The 17,701-nt window shown below is 40.8% G+C and overlaps 1 protein-coding gene across 1 annotated transcript; it reads right to left on the bottom strand.

Annotated features, from left to right (window-relative positions):
• Window positions 1-5,161: 5,161 nt before the first annotated feature.
• On the bottom strand, window positions 5,162-16,719 carry urm1 (ubiquitin related modifier 1). The gene is made up of 5 exons (XM_084382553.1): window positions 16,644-16,719; window positions 14,905-14,975; window positions 9,267-9,348; window positions 7,288-7,336; window positions 5,162-6,689 (listed from the first exon to the last, which is right to left on the bottom strand). Exons 1-5 carry the CDS (start codon window positions 16,676-16,678, stop codon window positions 6,621-6,623), a joined length of 306 nt encoding a protein of 101 aa, XP_084238679.1. The 5' UTR covers window positions 16,679-16,719; the 3' UTR covers window positions 5,162-6,620.
• Between the last annotated feature and the right edge of the window lie 982 nt (window positions 16,720-17,701).

The following is a 17,701-nucleotide window of genomic DNA, read 5'->3' as shown; positions in this document are numbered from 1 at the left end:
TTTCTGCAGCAGAATGGCCGCACATGGCGCTGAAGGCACCGCTTTATGCCCAAGTGCCTGGTTACAGCGTTGCACTAGTTTGCTCACACAAGAGAGGGGGCACAAGACAAACACTAAACGTCATGCAGTGCGGTCAGAGAGTAAACAGTGTCGGGATTGTAATCTCTTTTTGGGGAGAAAATAGGGCTGTTGTGTCTTTAAGAGGGGCTGCTGGTCCCTCATCGCAGCTGCTGGCGTGTGTGTGAGTGTGTGTGTGATTGTGTGTGTGTGTGTGTGCATGTGTGTGTGTGTGTGATAGAGGACAGCGGAGATTCATTACTTAAGCAGTACAATGGACATTTATCACCCCGTGGTGTTATTCAAATTCAGTACCAAGCGAGGACCTTCTCCACTCCTCTCTCCGCCTCGCGTCGCGGCCGCAGCGCTTATTGTTGGAGGAGCGGCGTAAAGAAAAAGCCAGGAGGGCAGAGAGACATGCATCCAGTCAGCCAGTCAGTCAGTCCGAGAGACCCGTGAAGGAAGGATGGACGGAAGGGAGGCAGGCAGGCAAAGCAGGCAGGAGCGTCTGCCCGGAGTGTACCGAAGCCTCCTCTCCTCTTCTGCTCCTCAGCCTCCTTTTTTTTTTTTTTTTTTTTGTCACCATCCACCGCTGCTCGCTGGGGGGCATTTTTGGACAGAGATCCGAGAGAACGCACGTCGTGGGAACTGAACCAAGGACGCACCAACGGGAACTAAAGGGGTTTCCTTATTTTTTTAATATTCCGGCTTCATCGCCAGCTATTAAACTAAACGCTCCGAGCCTCTCTCCTCAAATAGGATCTTTTTTTTTCTTTTTTCCTCTCTCTCTCCTTTTTTTTTTTTTTTTTTTAGCTTTAACATCCGTGGAAAGCCTTTGTGCATCCTGAGGCACCAGAACTGAACAGTCTTTCCCTAAATCGATGACAGTACACAGGTGCAGAAATGGCGAAACGTTTTGCTGGCGCTCTCACCTCGGACCTTAAAATGAAAAGAAGAAAGTCTAGCTGAGCTTCTCTTTTCTTTTCTTTTCTTTTCTTTCCTTTTTAAAAAAATATTTTGCTTTTAATTTTTGAGACACTTTCTTGAAAGTGAGACTCTCCGGTGAACCAAAGGAGATGACATTTTACTTAAAGATGCAACGGCCATCAGCCATCTTAAGGGCCCAGAGACGTGGACAGACTTGGGGGTTAACTTTACAACTAGCAACCAGCGTAAAGGCACGGGGGAGGAAGTGGGAAATAGGCGAGCAACAGTAGAAAAAGTCACAAAGTGGCTGCAACAATGCCTCCTTAGCATTATCCAAAAAAAAAAAAAAAAAAAGAAAGAAAGAAAAGGATTGGGCTGTGAGATGGTGATCAGTCCAGACTCAAGGGAGTGTGCTCAAGCATTTTGGGATGTTCTAGTTCAGAGGAAAGTTGCACCACAGGCTACAACGAGATATAATATTTTTCATCGTAAATAAATACCTCGAGGTCTAGTTTCTGCTGCAACAGCTCAGTTGGAATTGCACAGTGGGAAAGATGCTTTTTTTTTTTCTTTCAAAGGAAAAGGCGAATCAGAGGCTCTGCTGAGCAATGAGAATGTCAAAAATAACGCACAGTGCTGCAACTCCCAGTCTTGTAGGGGGGAACAGGGGGTAAAGAGAAGAGTTTTGGGTGTGAGACGCAGCTCACGCTGTCAAAGGGCATTTAGGCAGCCGTAGCAGGTGCAGCCATGGGGCCTATACAAAAACTGCTCGTGCTCACTTGTGAATGAAATAATCAAATGCTTAATTTCTCCTTCTTCTTCTTCTTTTTTTTTTGAAAAAACCCTGGCAGAGGATACACAGAGTCTTTAGCGACTGATTGTCCAAACGCAATTCTTGAGTAAACACAAATTCAACCCCAAGAATTGTGTATGGACATCTGTTGCTGCGGACTCACATTCATCACCGCTGTGCTTGGCCCGGCGCCACACCGAGAGTGTAGGCCTCCAAAGCCACAAAGGAGGCGACAGAAAGGCCTTTAGACCGGTTTTTGTTTGTGTAACTGTCTCAGTTCAGGTAAGACTCGAGCCACGCTCTGCATGTTGTGGAGGGAAAAGGACGCGGCCCCGGGCCAATCAGAGTGGAAGGACACCGTCTCCTGCCTCGCGTTGACGTGTTTTTCGGGTCGTGCGTCGCGGTTGGCCCGATTGGTATTTACACTTTGTCGAAGATCTAATCAAGGCTGTTTGTTTTAAATGGCAAATATCGAGCGGAGGCATCGATGTATCGACTGTGTTTGGCAAATAGTAGAAAGCAGTAAGTTGAGTGCTGACAGAGGGAGGCCTGCATGCAGCACACAGGCACGTTGTGGATGAGATGAGATGGGGGGGGGGGACTGGACCTGTCTCGGACACATGGAGGAGGAGAATGGACGAGTTGGATTAGATGAATAAAAGGAAGATTTCGTTAAAAGCTGCATTTGGCTGCAAAACAGTTCAATTATTCCTGATAATTTATTCATGTATGAAGAGCGTAATTAGAGGCTGTAAAGGCAGAGCCTAAAGAGCGTCCTGCAGGATGTTCCTTACTTAAAACGCGTTTTAAAAAAAAAAAAAGGCGTTTAGTGCTTTTGAGGCAAAATCAAAGGCGGCGTGTTAAATGTCAAGGTGTGAGAGCAGAGAGCAGAGAGCAGAGGAGGCCTGACGCTGCCAGGTCTCTGGAGCCAAACAGCGTCACTGATAAATCACGTGGGACACTCTCTGCTCCATTACGTGTTTTAATCCCATTATTGTTATTTTTAATTCTTTCTCTTCTTTTAAAATCAACGATTTTACTTCTAAACAATTATGAAACGATGTTTCTTTTAAAAAAATAAATAAGTTATTTACCGTTTACGATCATTTGTTTTGATTAAAAACAATCAAAACGATTGAAGTTTTAATCGGTTAAATGCAAAAAATACACAATTCATTGATTCTAAAATTTCTAATAGCTTTTTTTTAAATGTCAGTTGTCGACTCAACGTTTAATTCAAAACAACACTACACACACACACACACACACAAAGCCAACGTGTGTGTTGTTGTTGGACATTAAAGCCTAACCTTTCTTAATGCTTCCTCTTTGCACAAATGGACTCTGCTGGCCTTCTGTCCCTCTCTATTATTTTACAGAACATTGGTAGCCAGTAAATTACAACTCGCATACGAAATAATCTAATATTTCCTGCACACGTGCATGTTTTGCCAACAAAAACAGCTTCACAACAGGGACGTGTGTCCCCACGAGCAGCTCATTTTTATAAACAACCAGCAGGCTGTGGAGCTGAGTGTTCAAACCTTTTGATTGTGGCTAAAAGAATTAGCTAGGGGCTGAAAATACCGCGCGTTTAGAGTTATTTGAACGTGAAGAAGTTTTTTTTTAATGCAAAATTAGGCTTCTAACTACAGTGATGCGTTCACGTGCAGCTAAACATGCAGTGGGACCGAGCACTGGAGTCACTGCAGGGAACTGTGGGTGCAGTAGTTGCTTTCTAGCATTGTAACACAAAAGAAAAACACGCAGGTGGAATTTATTTAGCAGGAAACACACTTAGATTGCACGAGAACGTGCACAAAAAGGTCTAATTAACTAAGCAACTGTTTAAATTTAGTCTACATAATCGAAATATCAGGAGTAAATACAGCCTTTATTCACTTTAATGGGTGCACGTTAGTTTAGCTCCTTTTCGCTATGTAACAAAATAATTCTGTCAGCCTGACAGATACAAATAAAAAGCACTAAATGAGTGTTATTATGTGAAAATCATCGCCTAGCAGTTTATCTTTTATTGGCTGGTGTTCACTTTATGACGCTGGACGGTTCAGAGTCTTTATGACACGTGTGTGTGTGATGTGATGGTGAGGCCAGGTCCACTCCTTCACCACCATCAGCATCACTCCTGTTGCAGCAGTCAGTCAGTCAGTCAGTGTACAGGCCCAGGAAATAGTCCTAGCCCTGCAGGATCTCCAGTACTATCCAGTATCTCCCTACAAACCTGATTGTTAGGGGGGGAGCAGTCTCGTGTATAACAAACATTTCAAAACAGCTGATTACACTTTTAAAAAAACCACAAACTTTTGACCCTCTGATGCTCTTCACATTAAGTCTAAATAATCTGATGATGAAAATAAAGATGGCGGCCGGTGAGAGGCACGGATTCTCCACACACATGCAGAAAAACACCCTGTTTTTTTGTGTGTGTGTTTTTGTGACCATCTCCACTCTCCCTCTCACACACCGGCAGTGTCCCAGGCCTGCCCTGGCTGACACTCTGCTGCACTCTCCCCTCTCTCACCCCCTCGCAGCCTCATTAGCATTTCCTTTCTGCCGGCCATTATCGCTCGGTTTCCCGTTGCAAATCGGACTCCACAACCGAGAAAAGGTTTTAGGTCGCCCCGGGCGCTCTGGGGAGGGCAGCCCGGAGGCTAGACCTCGACCTCCCGCAGTGGTCCTGTAGTTCACACCCCACCCACCACCACACACACAACCACCCTCCACCCCCCTCCTCTTATGAATATTCCAGCTGAGTGGGGCTATAGGATGGTTAAAAAATCCCCCTCTAGTCTCGTCTAATCAGCCTAAAACTGCAGTGTGATCACAGAGCTGGGCTTAAATCGATCAGATATAGGCTATCACCAGGAATTATGGAAGCGTGATGGGAGATGCTGGTTGAGAGCAGCGTCTGGAGGCAGGCCTCAGCGAGCCGGACAGGCTGGTTTGGATCCTTAAAGACAAATCTGGAGTTTATGGCGACGTTTTAAAGTGTGGAGACACACAGGGTGGGTTTGGGATCTGTAAGAGAATAATATTTACACTGGAGATCAAAAATTACAGAACTTAGACGACAGGAAACACGTGAGAGTAGAATTCATTACAATAAAGCTGTTTGTGGCATAATTTAAAAAGAGTGTAAGAATAAGATTTTCTTTATTTAATGTGCATTTAATTCGTTTTTTCCCATCGTGCTTACAACTAAGAATATATTCCCTCCAGTCAGGAATGTAAATGAAATGAAGAAAATATAACTAAATAATAATTAAATAATTAAGAGTGTGATTGCAGAATAAAAATATATTTTTTAAAAGATTCGGAGGCGCAATCTTTTTTGAAAAAGTGTTTAATGTTGTACTCATTTTGTGAGGAAAAATAGCAGAAGCAATAAGAATACAAATGATTTTGAGTTAAACATTTTAAGTAATATGAATCTCCAAATATTAAAAATAAAAACTTAATTGGCAACACTTTATTTTAACCCCTAATTAGCATTTCCAAGCACTTTATAAACATTAATAAACAAATTATTTATAGCACACTAACGTAGCTGTAAGCAAATGTAACTCACATTTTATTTATTTGCTGGTAAATAAACTAGGGCTGCGACTGACAATTATTTTTTAAATTGATGATTAATCTGTCGAATATTTTTTCGACTAGTCGATCAGTTGTTTGGTCTGTAAAATGACAGACAGATCCACAGATTCATGAGACCAAAGGCAGAGCTAACATCACAATAAAGCAGCACAAGAAAAGAAATGAAATACATTCACATAATGCACGAGAATGAAATGCTGGATTCTCACAGAGGACCTAAATCATGTTAGAACGCAGAAGCCTGAGGTGAAATTACTGAGACGTTTTGGTGTCTGACTAACGATTATTCTCCACTGTCACTTAGTTTGTAGATTATTTTCTCTAATAATCGATTAGTTTTTCGGTCTGTAAATTGCCAAAAAAATGGTGAAAAATATTGACCAGCGTTTCCCAAAGCACACAACGACGTCCGCAAATGTCTTGTTTTGTCCACAAACTAAAGATATTTATTTTACTGTCATAGAGGAGCAAAGAAACCAGAAAACAAGCACATTTAAGAAGCTAGAATCAGAGAATTTTTCCCCTTAAAAATTACTCAAACCAACTAACGGTTGCCAAAAAGTTAAATTGTTTTGTTGCAGCTCTAATATAAACAGATAAATGGCAACAGTAGAACACACTTGTAATCATATGAATTATGTCTTAATAGAAGCAGTTATTATTTATAAAAACTTAAGAAACATCTTCATATCTGCTTAAAACAATGTAACTGTGTGTTTTGAACCATTTTAATAAATGTTGATATACAGCTTAGAAATGCTAATGAGGGGGGTTCCAGTAAAGTTTACCATTTCTATTATATTCTCGTGAACTGAAGGTCACTGTAGCCCCCACGATAAGGTCATTTTGTCTTTCAAAGTCATACTTGCAGGAGAGGATGCAGGAAGATGAAGGTCTTTACACTCGCACCTGTGAGTTGACCAATGCAAGCAGAGCTTCATATGAGTGCCCTTTAAAACTGCCCGGCTTCATTAAAAAGAAAAATGTTGGTATTTACAAAAACGTCCACACAATTCCTGTCTCACACTTTCCACATTTTTTCTTGGTAACCGTCTCTGAAACCGACATCAATCACCTCAGATGTCACGGTGCGGGCTGACACATCCGCAGCGTCCAATGGGGCGATGTGTTGTTGAGATGTTGGGGGGTGGTGTGTGTGTGAAGAGTGCAGAGGAAGTGAAGAAAAGGCTATTACAGAGATTGTTTGTTTTCCTCACTTTATTTTCTATCCTCCATGAAGCGTAGAAATAAACACAACGTTGTCTTGGTCTTGTAGTTGGTAGTCCAGTTCCCCCTGAGGTCCAGAAAACACACCAAAATATTCAATATTCACACAGAAATATCCGTCTTCACTAATACAAATATGTGTATTACTCCTGTGCTCCCATTGGGCTCCAATCAATGACAAACTTTTCATTTCATTTACATCCTGTGTTGCGTCCTGTAATTGAATCAATGGATTCAAATTGAAGTGTTCAGACTGTGTGTGCATGTAAATACGTGTTCAAATATGAGACCCCAAGGACAAACCTGACATGATATGAAACATTAACTGAGTCAGAGAAAAGGAACAGTCTGAGTGAAGATACGGGCTAACAGTCTCGCTCACACAAACAGTCTTTCCCTTTCCTGATTTAAACGTCCACACAAGCATTTCTATGTAGTTACATGTATCTATGCATGAGGACATAAAGCTGCACACATGATCTCCAATCAGTTAACACCGTGGTTGTACATCCAGAAAACAGATAAGATAGTGTAAAAGAGCATAGAATGAAAATAATGCACGTTTTTACATGCAGATGGACACACACACACACACACACACACACACTCTCTCTCTCTCTCTCTCTCTGCACCATCTGACAGTGAACGTGGCTCCCAGTGCTCACCATTAGCTCCCAGTCTGCATCATTGATAAGCACCAGAATCCCAGGTCTCCTGTGGGAAACAAAACCACACCGCTTTAGGTCGGACACATTTCCCCAAGGTAGCGCAGACGGTAGCAGGTAGAGAAAGCCCTCACCAGACGCACAAAAATCCCCACATAAATATATAAATTAAAAGAAATCAGAAGTTAGTAAATCAGCTGTTATAAAATATGAAAAGTAAATTACAGGCTCTAGACAAAGATTAAAATGATGCTTAAAAAAAGAGAAACAGAATTTCCTCAATGCATATAAGCCTGTGTAATCACACCGCATGTGGAAAAAAATATTTATATTATCAATAATTAATTCTTACCTAATATTATCAATTAAAGTTTAGTCTATTACTTTTTTTGGTGGATTGGGACACAGAGGTCATGCGTTTGCTCAGTATGTGTTATTATAACAGTTATAAACAAAGTAATATAGTTTGCTTATTAAAAAAACAGATAATTAATAAATACGCCTGAAGGTCACTACAAAAAATTAAATATATACATTTTAACTGAAACCTTTTGATTTTAAACATAGATTCTATTTTTAAACAAATACGTAGCGAAATGTAGCTCGGCGAAAATAGGAAATGAAGTCTGGTGTTTTGTGTCTGCTGCTTTTTTTAACACTTCACAGTATTAAATTAATATACAAGCAGTATTTTGTTTGAGCAAACACTGGTGTATTTATGATAATAAATCTATCAGTACAACTGACTGCGCGTGTGTTAGGTTATGTGCAAACAAGCCTTTTTGGGGTTATTCTCATTACTGCTAATACTGTTTGTATTCAGACTGCTCTATTTCCAAATATACATGGGGTAGTTATATTTCAAATCACAAATTCACAAATTATTTTCTGGCTAACAAGGACTGAAAGTAATGATGTTGTAATATGTATATATATATATTTATTTATAGGAAGGAGGTAAAAGAGTGGGGAGACTGTGGGGGGGAAACAAACTGTCACTGGAAATTAATGGGGACCTAAAAATAACTGACAAACAAAGCTGAAAAAAACAAAAAAAAAACACCACCCTCTAAAAAGAGGATAATGGGAACGATGGGGGAGGGTAACAACAGGCACCTATGGGTGCAGTCATCTTAACACATCTTGGTGTGTTTGTTTTTTGTGAAAGCCACACAGGAAACAGTTTCGGTGAAGTGGAGGGTGAGATAATGCCTGAAACATACACTGATGCCTCTCACAGTGTTCAAGTGAGCCTCTCTCCACCTTGTGGATGCTCTATGACGTCAATGAGAAAGGGCAACGTGAGAGGAACCTGTGAGCAAGAACAAGTGGCCACACACACACACACACACACACAAACAAAATATTTTTTTTAAAAAAAAGAAAAGATTGCAAACTAATCACACATAGCACCCATAGATCTTTTCTAAAAGATAATGAAGAGAACACCTTGATGACGGTTTGCTCAAAAAAATGGCGTGTTCTGCCAACATAAAATACACACAAACACACACACACACATCTAATCTATAAGGTTTATAGGTGGGCCAGCTTTTTCCCCCATTCATTGGTTAGGTGGAGCTATAAATAGTCCTGCACAAAGGCAGCTGTAAAAGTCAGCCAGTCCTATAAGACTGCTGGGAGCCCAGGACCCACGCACACATATACACGTATGTCTGTACAAACACACAAGCTCACCGGCACACACTTGCACACAGGTAATCATCTTACTGAAGCCCGTAACCTGAAGGCTGGACTGTTTTTAACCGGCATTGCAGCAGTTTTGAACCACGGCAGAAAACGTTCAGAAAGCTCCTCAACAAACACATTCACATTTTCACTATACTGAGCAATTCTGATCAAATATTAGTCGTATTTGATTTTGTTCCTGTGGCGGTGTGATGTACAACGTATCATTTAAGGTGGTATTGTCGTACACAGATCAAGTGTGTGTCAAGTGCACACACACACACACTCACACAGTGTCTCCCTGGACAAAGAGCTCGGGCCGTTCCTTCAGCAGGTTCCGTTGGATCCAGACCAGCAGCTGCTTCACGTCCCCTGGAAAACACACACACACACACACACGTATATAAAGCCCATACTCGCAGACAAAGCCCATACAGAAGCAGACAACAGAGGTCACAGGTCAGGGGTTAAGGGTCAAGGTGCATGGTTCCAGCCCCCTGGTCGATGTGACGCGACAGAATCACCAGGCGGGACGAGGCTGTATGTATATATGTGTGTGTGTGTGTGTGTGTGTGTGTCTGTGTGCATGTATATTTATGAGTGTATGTGTATGTTTGGGGGGAAAGGAGAGGACATTGGAAATGGGGGGAGGGTTGACTGATGTCAGTGGCCAAGAGCGACATTGTTCACCTTGGTAAGAAAGAAATAAAATAAATGATTTGTGTGTGTTTAAATCTAAAAGCGGCTGAACGGATTTTATTTGATTTTCAAAGCTTAAAATAGAGAAAAGAATGAAAATATTAAGCCAGACATTTTTCTAAAAGCATGGACGTATATTGTATTTCTCTCCAGCCTCATACTTGTAGTGAAAATTTTAGACGCAGGATTGATAAAAATGAACCGAAAATCCAATTTCGGAAAAATAATTCTCTTTGTTGGATTCGAACATTTAATTGCCTGAGCTTGAATATCAGCTATGCTTGAATTTTCCACGAGTCTGACCTCTCAAACAATCAGATTGACCTCGTCTCAACAATAGGTCGAGCCTCACTCGGACCGGCTGACAGAAAGCCACAAAGGCGACGACAATGAGAGGTATTAGGATAAATCCCCACTAAACAACTAATAATGAATATATTAGAGTTATGGCGGTGGTTACCGTTAATATTCAAGATGGTGTAAGAGCTTTGGAGTGTCTGTGTATCAGTGCTTGGTGTCTTTTCTTAAAAAATTTGTGTTTTCTTATCAAAATACTAAAAACAGAGGACCGACACGGACACACATTTACAATTTTCTAGGTGACCGTTTCTGGTTGTGTGTTCGAGTGTGTGTGTGTGTGTATGATCACAGCTGTCGACTTAATGTACAGGAGCACGTCGACGACTCGCGATAACACATGAGAGCAGCACTGCATCTGCTGGTAGCTATATCATGCACACACACACACACACGCGCGCACACACACACAATATCAAAATTACCAGTGTTAGCCTCCTGTCAGAGGATGAGGGGTTTGGTGTAAATAAACAGAAGAGTGAGAAAGAGCAAACACAGTACAAGAGAGAATGAAAAAGAGGGAGCTGCAGCAGCATATGGAGCAGATACGAGGGTAAGAGGACAACAGTGAGTCATCCCGAGCCAGGTGTAAGGAGAGCGGTGAAGCCGGAGCAGGTAGGCGTCGAACCACGCGGGGATTCAAAGGTTCAGCTGGACCAAAGGCAGAGCTGATGTCACATTAAAGCAGCATAAAGGTGACAGCTTTTTACATGAAATATATTCAGAAAATGCACAAGAAGGAAATGCTGCATTCTCACAGTGGAGCTAAAGGTGGATTTTGCTTATATTTTCAAGAAATCTTCCTATTAGATGATATTAGAATCAGGCTTAAATTTTAGGCATGCCTTATATGAAATGTCTGAGACATTTTGTTGTCTGAAATGTAGGGCTGAGACTAACGATCATTTTCATTCTTGACTGATATTGTCAATATTTTTCTAAAAAATTGTTTAAACCAATTAATTGATTATCAAAATAGTCTAAGCTCTACTAAAATGTTTCAAAAATGCACCAATATACCTGTCATTTTGGGTTTTCCAGATTACGACTAGGATTCAGGTGATTTTAATTTTAAAACTGGTGTCCACACACCTGACGAAAATGCAATTTTTTAAAATTTCTGATCGAGGAATCGTCTTACAAAGTTCAAGATTTATTTGTCCATCCATAAAATCACTAGAAATCACAGCGCTCCCATCTAAATCAGCCAAAGGGGATCACAAAACAGGTAATACAAAATAAGATAAAATAAAATAAAACATATTCCACAAAGTTATAAAAGAAACATCAGAAGGCCGTCTTGCATCATTTATCGTGAATTTCTAGAGGCACCTGCCTGGTCACTGTGGCTATGAGAGCAACACATTCGTGAGGATGATATGTCATGTATTAGGGTGTATGTGTGTGCGCGAGTGTGTGTGTGTGTGTGTGTGGCAGTCCAGAGCCTGTGTGTTCAGGTTAATTGTAGTGCTGTCGGCCAGCTCGGTAGTATAATGGAAGTGCTGGTTTTCTGCGAGTCCAGGCCTCCATATAAAAAAAAGACAAATACCTCTCTTTGCAACACTCACGTACACACACACACACACACACACACACACACACACACACACACACACACACACACACACACACACTAAACAGAGCAGTAGGCAGTGAATATTGACCTGCACCTCTGCGGGGCTAAAAACAGAACTAATCAGTACAGCAGTCATAACTCCTTCTTTAGGGTGACTCTTTTCTTTGCTCTCTCTCGGTAATTTTTCTCCACCATTACCCCTTATTCGCTCTTTCATCCTCTCACCCCCCCATTTACTTTTTCATTTGCTCTCTCTCCGTCTCACACACACACACACACTCTCACACTCTCTTTAATTCTCTCGTAAAACCTGCTCTCCTCCCCTCTTCCTCTCCTTCATCTTTCCATCTTTTGCCTTTTTTATTTCTCTCTCACACACACACACACAAGCTAACATGTTAAAAGTTGCACACAGAAAATAAACAGGCTGTCCCAGCTCGATACACACGTCAATAATAATTCAAACTTTCATCTGTTAAGATTTTTATAACAGAAACAGTCATCAGGCGCTGCCATTTTAATGGCTTTCTTGTAAAAGGTTACACAAATTTAAATCATCCTGCCTGAGCCAAAAAAAGACAGAGTTATATAAATGAACTGTGCGACAAAATGGAAGACAAAGTGAAGATAATTAGGATTTAGAGAGGTGAAATGAAAGAACAAGAAAAGGCAGAGAGGCGAAGGTTTTTAATAGCGGTCCAGGAAGAAAACGAGGGAACAAACAGACATGAGAGAGAAAATGCGTCACAGGCTCCTGAAGCATCTTGGGATAGCTGCGTTGCGTGGGTGGAAAGGAGACACGGAGGGAGGGGAGGGAAAAGGCGCCATTTTGACGGCGATTCAAAACGGTGCCCGCTTTTCTTTTGTGCGTGCAGTTTTTTCGCCCCTTTCTTCTTCTTTTGCCTTTCTGTCTTTGTGCGATTATGACGGTCATGTGAAGAGGGGGGGGGGTGTGTGTGAGCGATCCATCTTTCTGCTGATGCGAGGGGCAAAAAAACTGTGTGATCCTTAGACCACGGGGGTTTTGTTGTGTGTGTGCATGAGAGAGAGAGAGAGAGTTAGATAGAGAGGGAGAGAGAGAGAGAGAGAGAGAGAGAGTTAGATAGAGCGAGAGAGAGAGAGAGGGAGAGAGAGAGTGGGGGTGGGGTCTTTCAGTCGAGGGTCATCAATCACCGGCTGGGGTCAAAGAGAAATACGAAGGATTCAGAACCAATTATATCTGCCTCCACTGCACCCCTTCTGTATGAACACACACTCATGCAAACACACACACATGCGCACACTGACGTGTAACACAAAATTAGTTCGGAGCAACATTTTCAGGATCAGCAAACCTGCCAGACACGCAAACTCAAGATCACAATGAGCAAATACATCCAGGAAATGTTATGTCAAAATGTCTGTGCTCCCGTGGCGTTAAACGAGGATCTTCATGGACGGCATGGCAAAACCTCACACACACTCACACACACACACACGCACAGGTCAGCTGGTGCAGCAAGGTCATATCTGGCTGACATTCCCTGTTCTGGTCAACTTTTGTCTTTTTGTTGTCGTGGTAACATCAGCACCATGGATGAACGCCTTTTGTTTCGTAAAATACCAAAGACACATATTTCTTTCGCTTGTTTTCTCTCTCCGTTACACACACACACACACACACACACACACACACACACACTTGTATATAATCACAAGATGTTTTTACCAACTGCCTCCACTCTTCCTCTCCTAATTTTCCTCAATGACTGTGGTCCTGAAGTGTGTTTGGAAAGTACAGAAGGGCTGAAGGCAGGTTTTCCCCTGACTCCTCCGTGCTGAGTTAGTGGCCCATATTGGAGGGAACCTGAATCCCTCAGCAAAATAAAATCTAATCAGTTTGGATCCAGAGGTGGAAACATTTTTATGAATTGAGAAATGAGTACATGGCTGCCAAGTCAGCTGAAATGACCTCAGACAACAACAAAAAAAAAAGCCTTTGAGTTCTGTTGCCCTACTGCACTGTTGCAACCAACAGAGAAAGCATTAAGTTCCCTTTGGTCCCCTTTACTACCCCCATTCACATACATCAGCATTCCCAGTGGGCAACTTATACAAGTGAAAGAGGCAGAAAGGACTGATGGGAGCACGATGGCTTATGGGAGGAAGTTATGACAGAGATGAGCAAAGGAAATTATATGGCATTTGTTTTACATGCAGTTGACGGGTTAATAAGAGAGCTTACATTATGCTAGCATGGTGTCAGCAAAACCTCTAAACACGGGGCTCAAAAGTTGCACATGGAATCAAACAAAGATGGCAGGAGTCCGTATGTCGATCCTTCAATTATCTCAACAACAATTCATCCGATCGACTTTACACGTTGCAGGTGTATGGCTGAGGAGTACGGCCTCTTGAGATCTACGGGGTATATTTCTCAGTAGTCAGTTACTACCACCAGAAGTATACACACTGTGTAGGGTATTAACAGGGGACCACTGAGTAAAGTTCTCTCTAGACCGGAGATGTTCCATTATAGCAAAGTTCTGTTTTGCTAAACTCAAACCTCGCAGGCATCCTGGATGTAACTTTCAGAATGACTGCTTTTGTTCCTGCTCCCAAAACCTAAATAGCCCCGTCCCCAGTAGCTTGCTGTTAGCAATGACAGCAACCAGTTGATTTTCTCACTTCGCTACAATGTTAAATGCTAATGACGCATCTACTCCAGCATTGCCGTGTTTTATAAAATACAAAAGATAAAGATCGCCTCTTTAACCAAATGCTCACAACACATGCCGCAAGGCCACATGGACCATGGACACCTGCCTGGTGTGCCTCTTTACTGTTGCTACCTAATAAAAGGTTAAAAAAAATCCCCAAAAAACATTCTTTAAAAAAAAAATCTTCCAAATCTAATTTTGGAAACAAGGACATCTATTTGTAAAAACATGTTTCCATGATCTACTGTTACAGTAGTGCTATGACTGCTACAGTAAACATAACATCTTTCCTACTTGCCAGGAAGCCATTGATTTCCATTCAAATACGTTATGACCGTCGACACGACGCGGCTGCAAACTTGATGTTATTAATCACAATGAACCTCATATCTACTTTTATTTTTGTTAATATAACATTATTATCATTTGGCAGCTGACATGTCTGATGTCTTGCCCATGAACACATACAGCACAATACCAGACTGTGGTTCGAAGTACATGGACGACAGTTTGCAGAAACACTGGACAGGTACTTCAGGACACCATTTTTACACAGTGAGACTCTAATCATGACATGCAGGGACAGGTAATACTCACAAGGTTCCGATTGGCTTGGAAGAGTCACATGATGTTCCTTCACACCATCAAAAAGTAGCTCTGCTCCACCGCTAGACAAAATAAAAAGAGACAGTTCAATTAATAAAGTGTGATTTTTGTGGCTAGATACTTGTGAGGGTTCATCATCAGTGGGGGCAGTTTGGGTGGAAAAAGAGAAAAGGGTTTTTTTTATATAGAGTGTGTCTCTGTGAGGAAACTGGGGGACTTTGAAAGAAACCATTATGACACTCACAAGTTTTGGCTGATGGGTTCAAATGTACAAGCTGCTGCAATATATTCAGGAGATCAGTGAACAAGAGTGTTAAGCAGCGCTGTTTTAAGTGTTCTTGGGCAGGTCCAAGACAAGTGCCAGTCTCATGCAGTTATTCCTGCTTGTATTAAGCCATTTTGGAGAGTTTTGCAAATCTTTTAACAGGGCAACTTTATGCCAATATTGTATTTTTGCATCACTGTGATGAAGTACTGTTAATTGTCAGGATTTTAATTCACTGTACTTTATACATTGTTATTGCCAATGAATGATAAAGGTCTCTTATTTCCTGTTTTTGTCTTGGGAACTTTCCTGCAGAGAACCAATGACAATCTGGTAGTAATCACAGGTGTTGGTACAGCTCTGCTTTGTTTGTAAAGATTTTACTGAATGAATGTCTGAGGACCAAAACGTTGTTAACAAAGATATATATGTCATTACGGTGTGCTCGATTTTCTCTTCTTTCGCAGTCACAGTTTATGACCCAACACACTTACGACTTTCTGGGGTGCACAAACTTTGAAGAGATATTAATTAATAAGAAAATAAAGACAAAGGTTTCAAGTTATCTTAGGTGTGTTAAGATTAGGTGTGGTTGAGTTGTTCTGGAAAGAATGAAAGAGATCAATTTAAACTGGAGAAAATATGAATTTATTATTAGAAAATGTGTTCCCAAGTCTCTTTAAATTGTGTGCTTGCTTGTAGACAAAATTCACATTTTGAAATAAATTACTGCAGCGCATCAGCTCCTTTATAGTAAACTATGGGACCCATAAAATAAAGTTGTTACATTCTGATATATTTTGTCTTGATATGGAATTACATACCATGAAAAAGGACATTATGCATATCCATCACCCTGTGCTGCTGTCATTTCTACTGTTTTCATCATTCAGGGATTTCACCAAATCAAAACTAGAGAGCTAAAGTCTCATTTTTGTCACGTAAATCTGGCTTCAATCCATGTCTATGGTCTTTTGTTTTAATGGGAATTTCTTTTCCTTTTGTTTTGCAGCTCATTGATTATGTTCAGCCACAGTCCTCCGTCTGAGACCATCTCTGTGCGTCTCATGGAGGAGTGTCAGAGTCACTGCTTTAAGTGTTTTACAGGCTGCACAGGGCAGTGCTGTCAAAATATGTAAAAAGTCAGTCAGCTCCCACTAATGTTCTCTTTTATTATGTCAGTTCTGTTGCTGTTTTGTCGTTTTCTTAAACGTGTGGACTCTGTGTTCGTGTCAAATGACAGAGAAGAAGCGACCACACGATGATGGATAGTTCATAAACAAACTCAGAACTAGCAGGCAGCTAGCTGTGACTCCAAGTTGAGGTCTTGTTTAGATAAACGAAGGACACCGACACGAAATTAAACTCATAAAACGTTCGCACAACTTTTCGTTTCTACATAATTGCTGACAAAACACCATTACAGGTAGATTTAACCATTATAATAGGTTATATATTCGCCTACCCAAACTCCAGATGAATCGCTATGGGCGCTGCCATATTGTCGGCACATACAGGAAGTAATGAAGAGGAAGCCGGAAGTGACGAATGTGGACACGTTTTTTCAGCTTTTGGTTCAGAGGAGGTTTGATATGATCACCAAACTGAGAGCAAACCCAAATATTTCTGGGTAAAATATATTTTGCAGACGAATATATTGTTATTTAATTGCTAATGTACACTATTTATTTATTTATTTATTTATTCAGGCCTATTTATTTATTTATTCATGTATTTATTTATTTATTTATTAATTGTTCTTGCCTATTTTACAGGCATGTTGTACAAAATGTATGATTTATAAGAATTCAGAATTCAAGAAAAAAAAACATTATTTGTACACTACTGCATTGTATATCCTCCTGTGGTGACATAAAACCACACGGCCTGTACAAAATCAATCTCTATTCGCTATTCACCACCATTGTCTATTTAGTGTCAGTGTGTGTCAGTGAAAAAGCGTTTTTATGTAACTATCCCTCTACTCTGCCAGTTCAATCATGTTCTTTATTACAGGGTTGTTTATGGCTTTTTGTAAAATGTTGAGGCTCAATTACTTTAATTATATATTATGTGTTATATTTCATTTTGAGATCTCCACCCTCAATATGAGGAGCCAAGGAGTCCGTTTTTCTTCAGATATTTAAATATCACATTTTAGGCATCCAGGCATCCCAAGGCAAGTTTATTTGTTTGCACATTTCATACACATAAGCGCATCACATAATGCATTAAAATATAACAAGAAATATTAAAAAAATATTAAAATACGTATAAAAGGAAACCTTTTAAAGTTACAAAGTAAAGAACACCGTGCTAAAAACAGGATAGAAGAACAAGATGATTCCTGAGGGGTTTTTAGGTTCAGAAGGCAGTGCAGAACAAAAATGTTGACTACCATTGCATTCTGGGAACAAATAGCCATCCTCTACCTGATGACCTGAGAGGCAGAGTGGGTTCAAAAGACAGTCAGAGGTGTATTTTGGTCCGAACCCATTGAAAGATTTATAGACAAGCAGCAGT

This window comes from Pagrus pagrus, assembly GCF_965226575.1.
Source record: "Pagrus pagrus genome assembly, chromosome: 19".
Lineage (NCBI taxonomy): Eukaryota > Metazoa > Chordata > Actinopteri > Spariformes > Sparidae > Pagrus > Pagrus pagrus.
The sequence above is the reverse complement of the archived record's forward strand: the minus strand, read 5'-3'. Positions and strand labels throughout refer to the sequence as shown.

Excerpts from the sequence above, each read along its gene's own strand:
- urm1 (XM_084382553.1), bottom strand. The coding sequence starts at position 16,678 with ATGGCAGCGCCCATAGCGATTCATCTGGAGTTTGG. Across the intron at positions 7,337-9,266 it reads TTTGTCCAGGGAGACACTGT|GAGACCTGGGATTCTGGTGC; the intron begins GTGAGTGTGTGT and ends TGTTTCCCACAG. Across the intron at positions 6,690-7,287 it reads ATGCAGACTGGGAGCTAATG|GGGGAACTGGACTACCAACT; the intron begins GTGAGCACTGGG and ends TCTGGACCTCAG.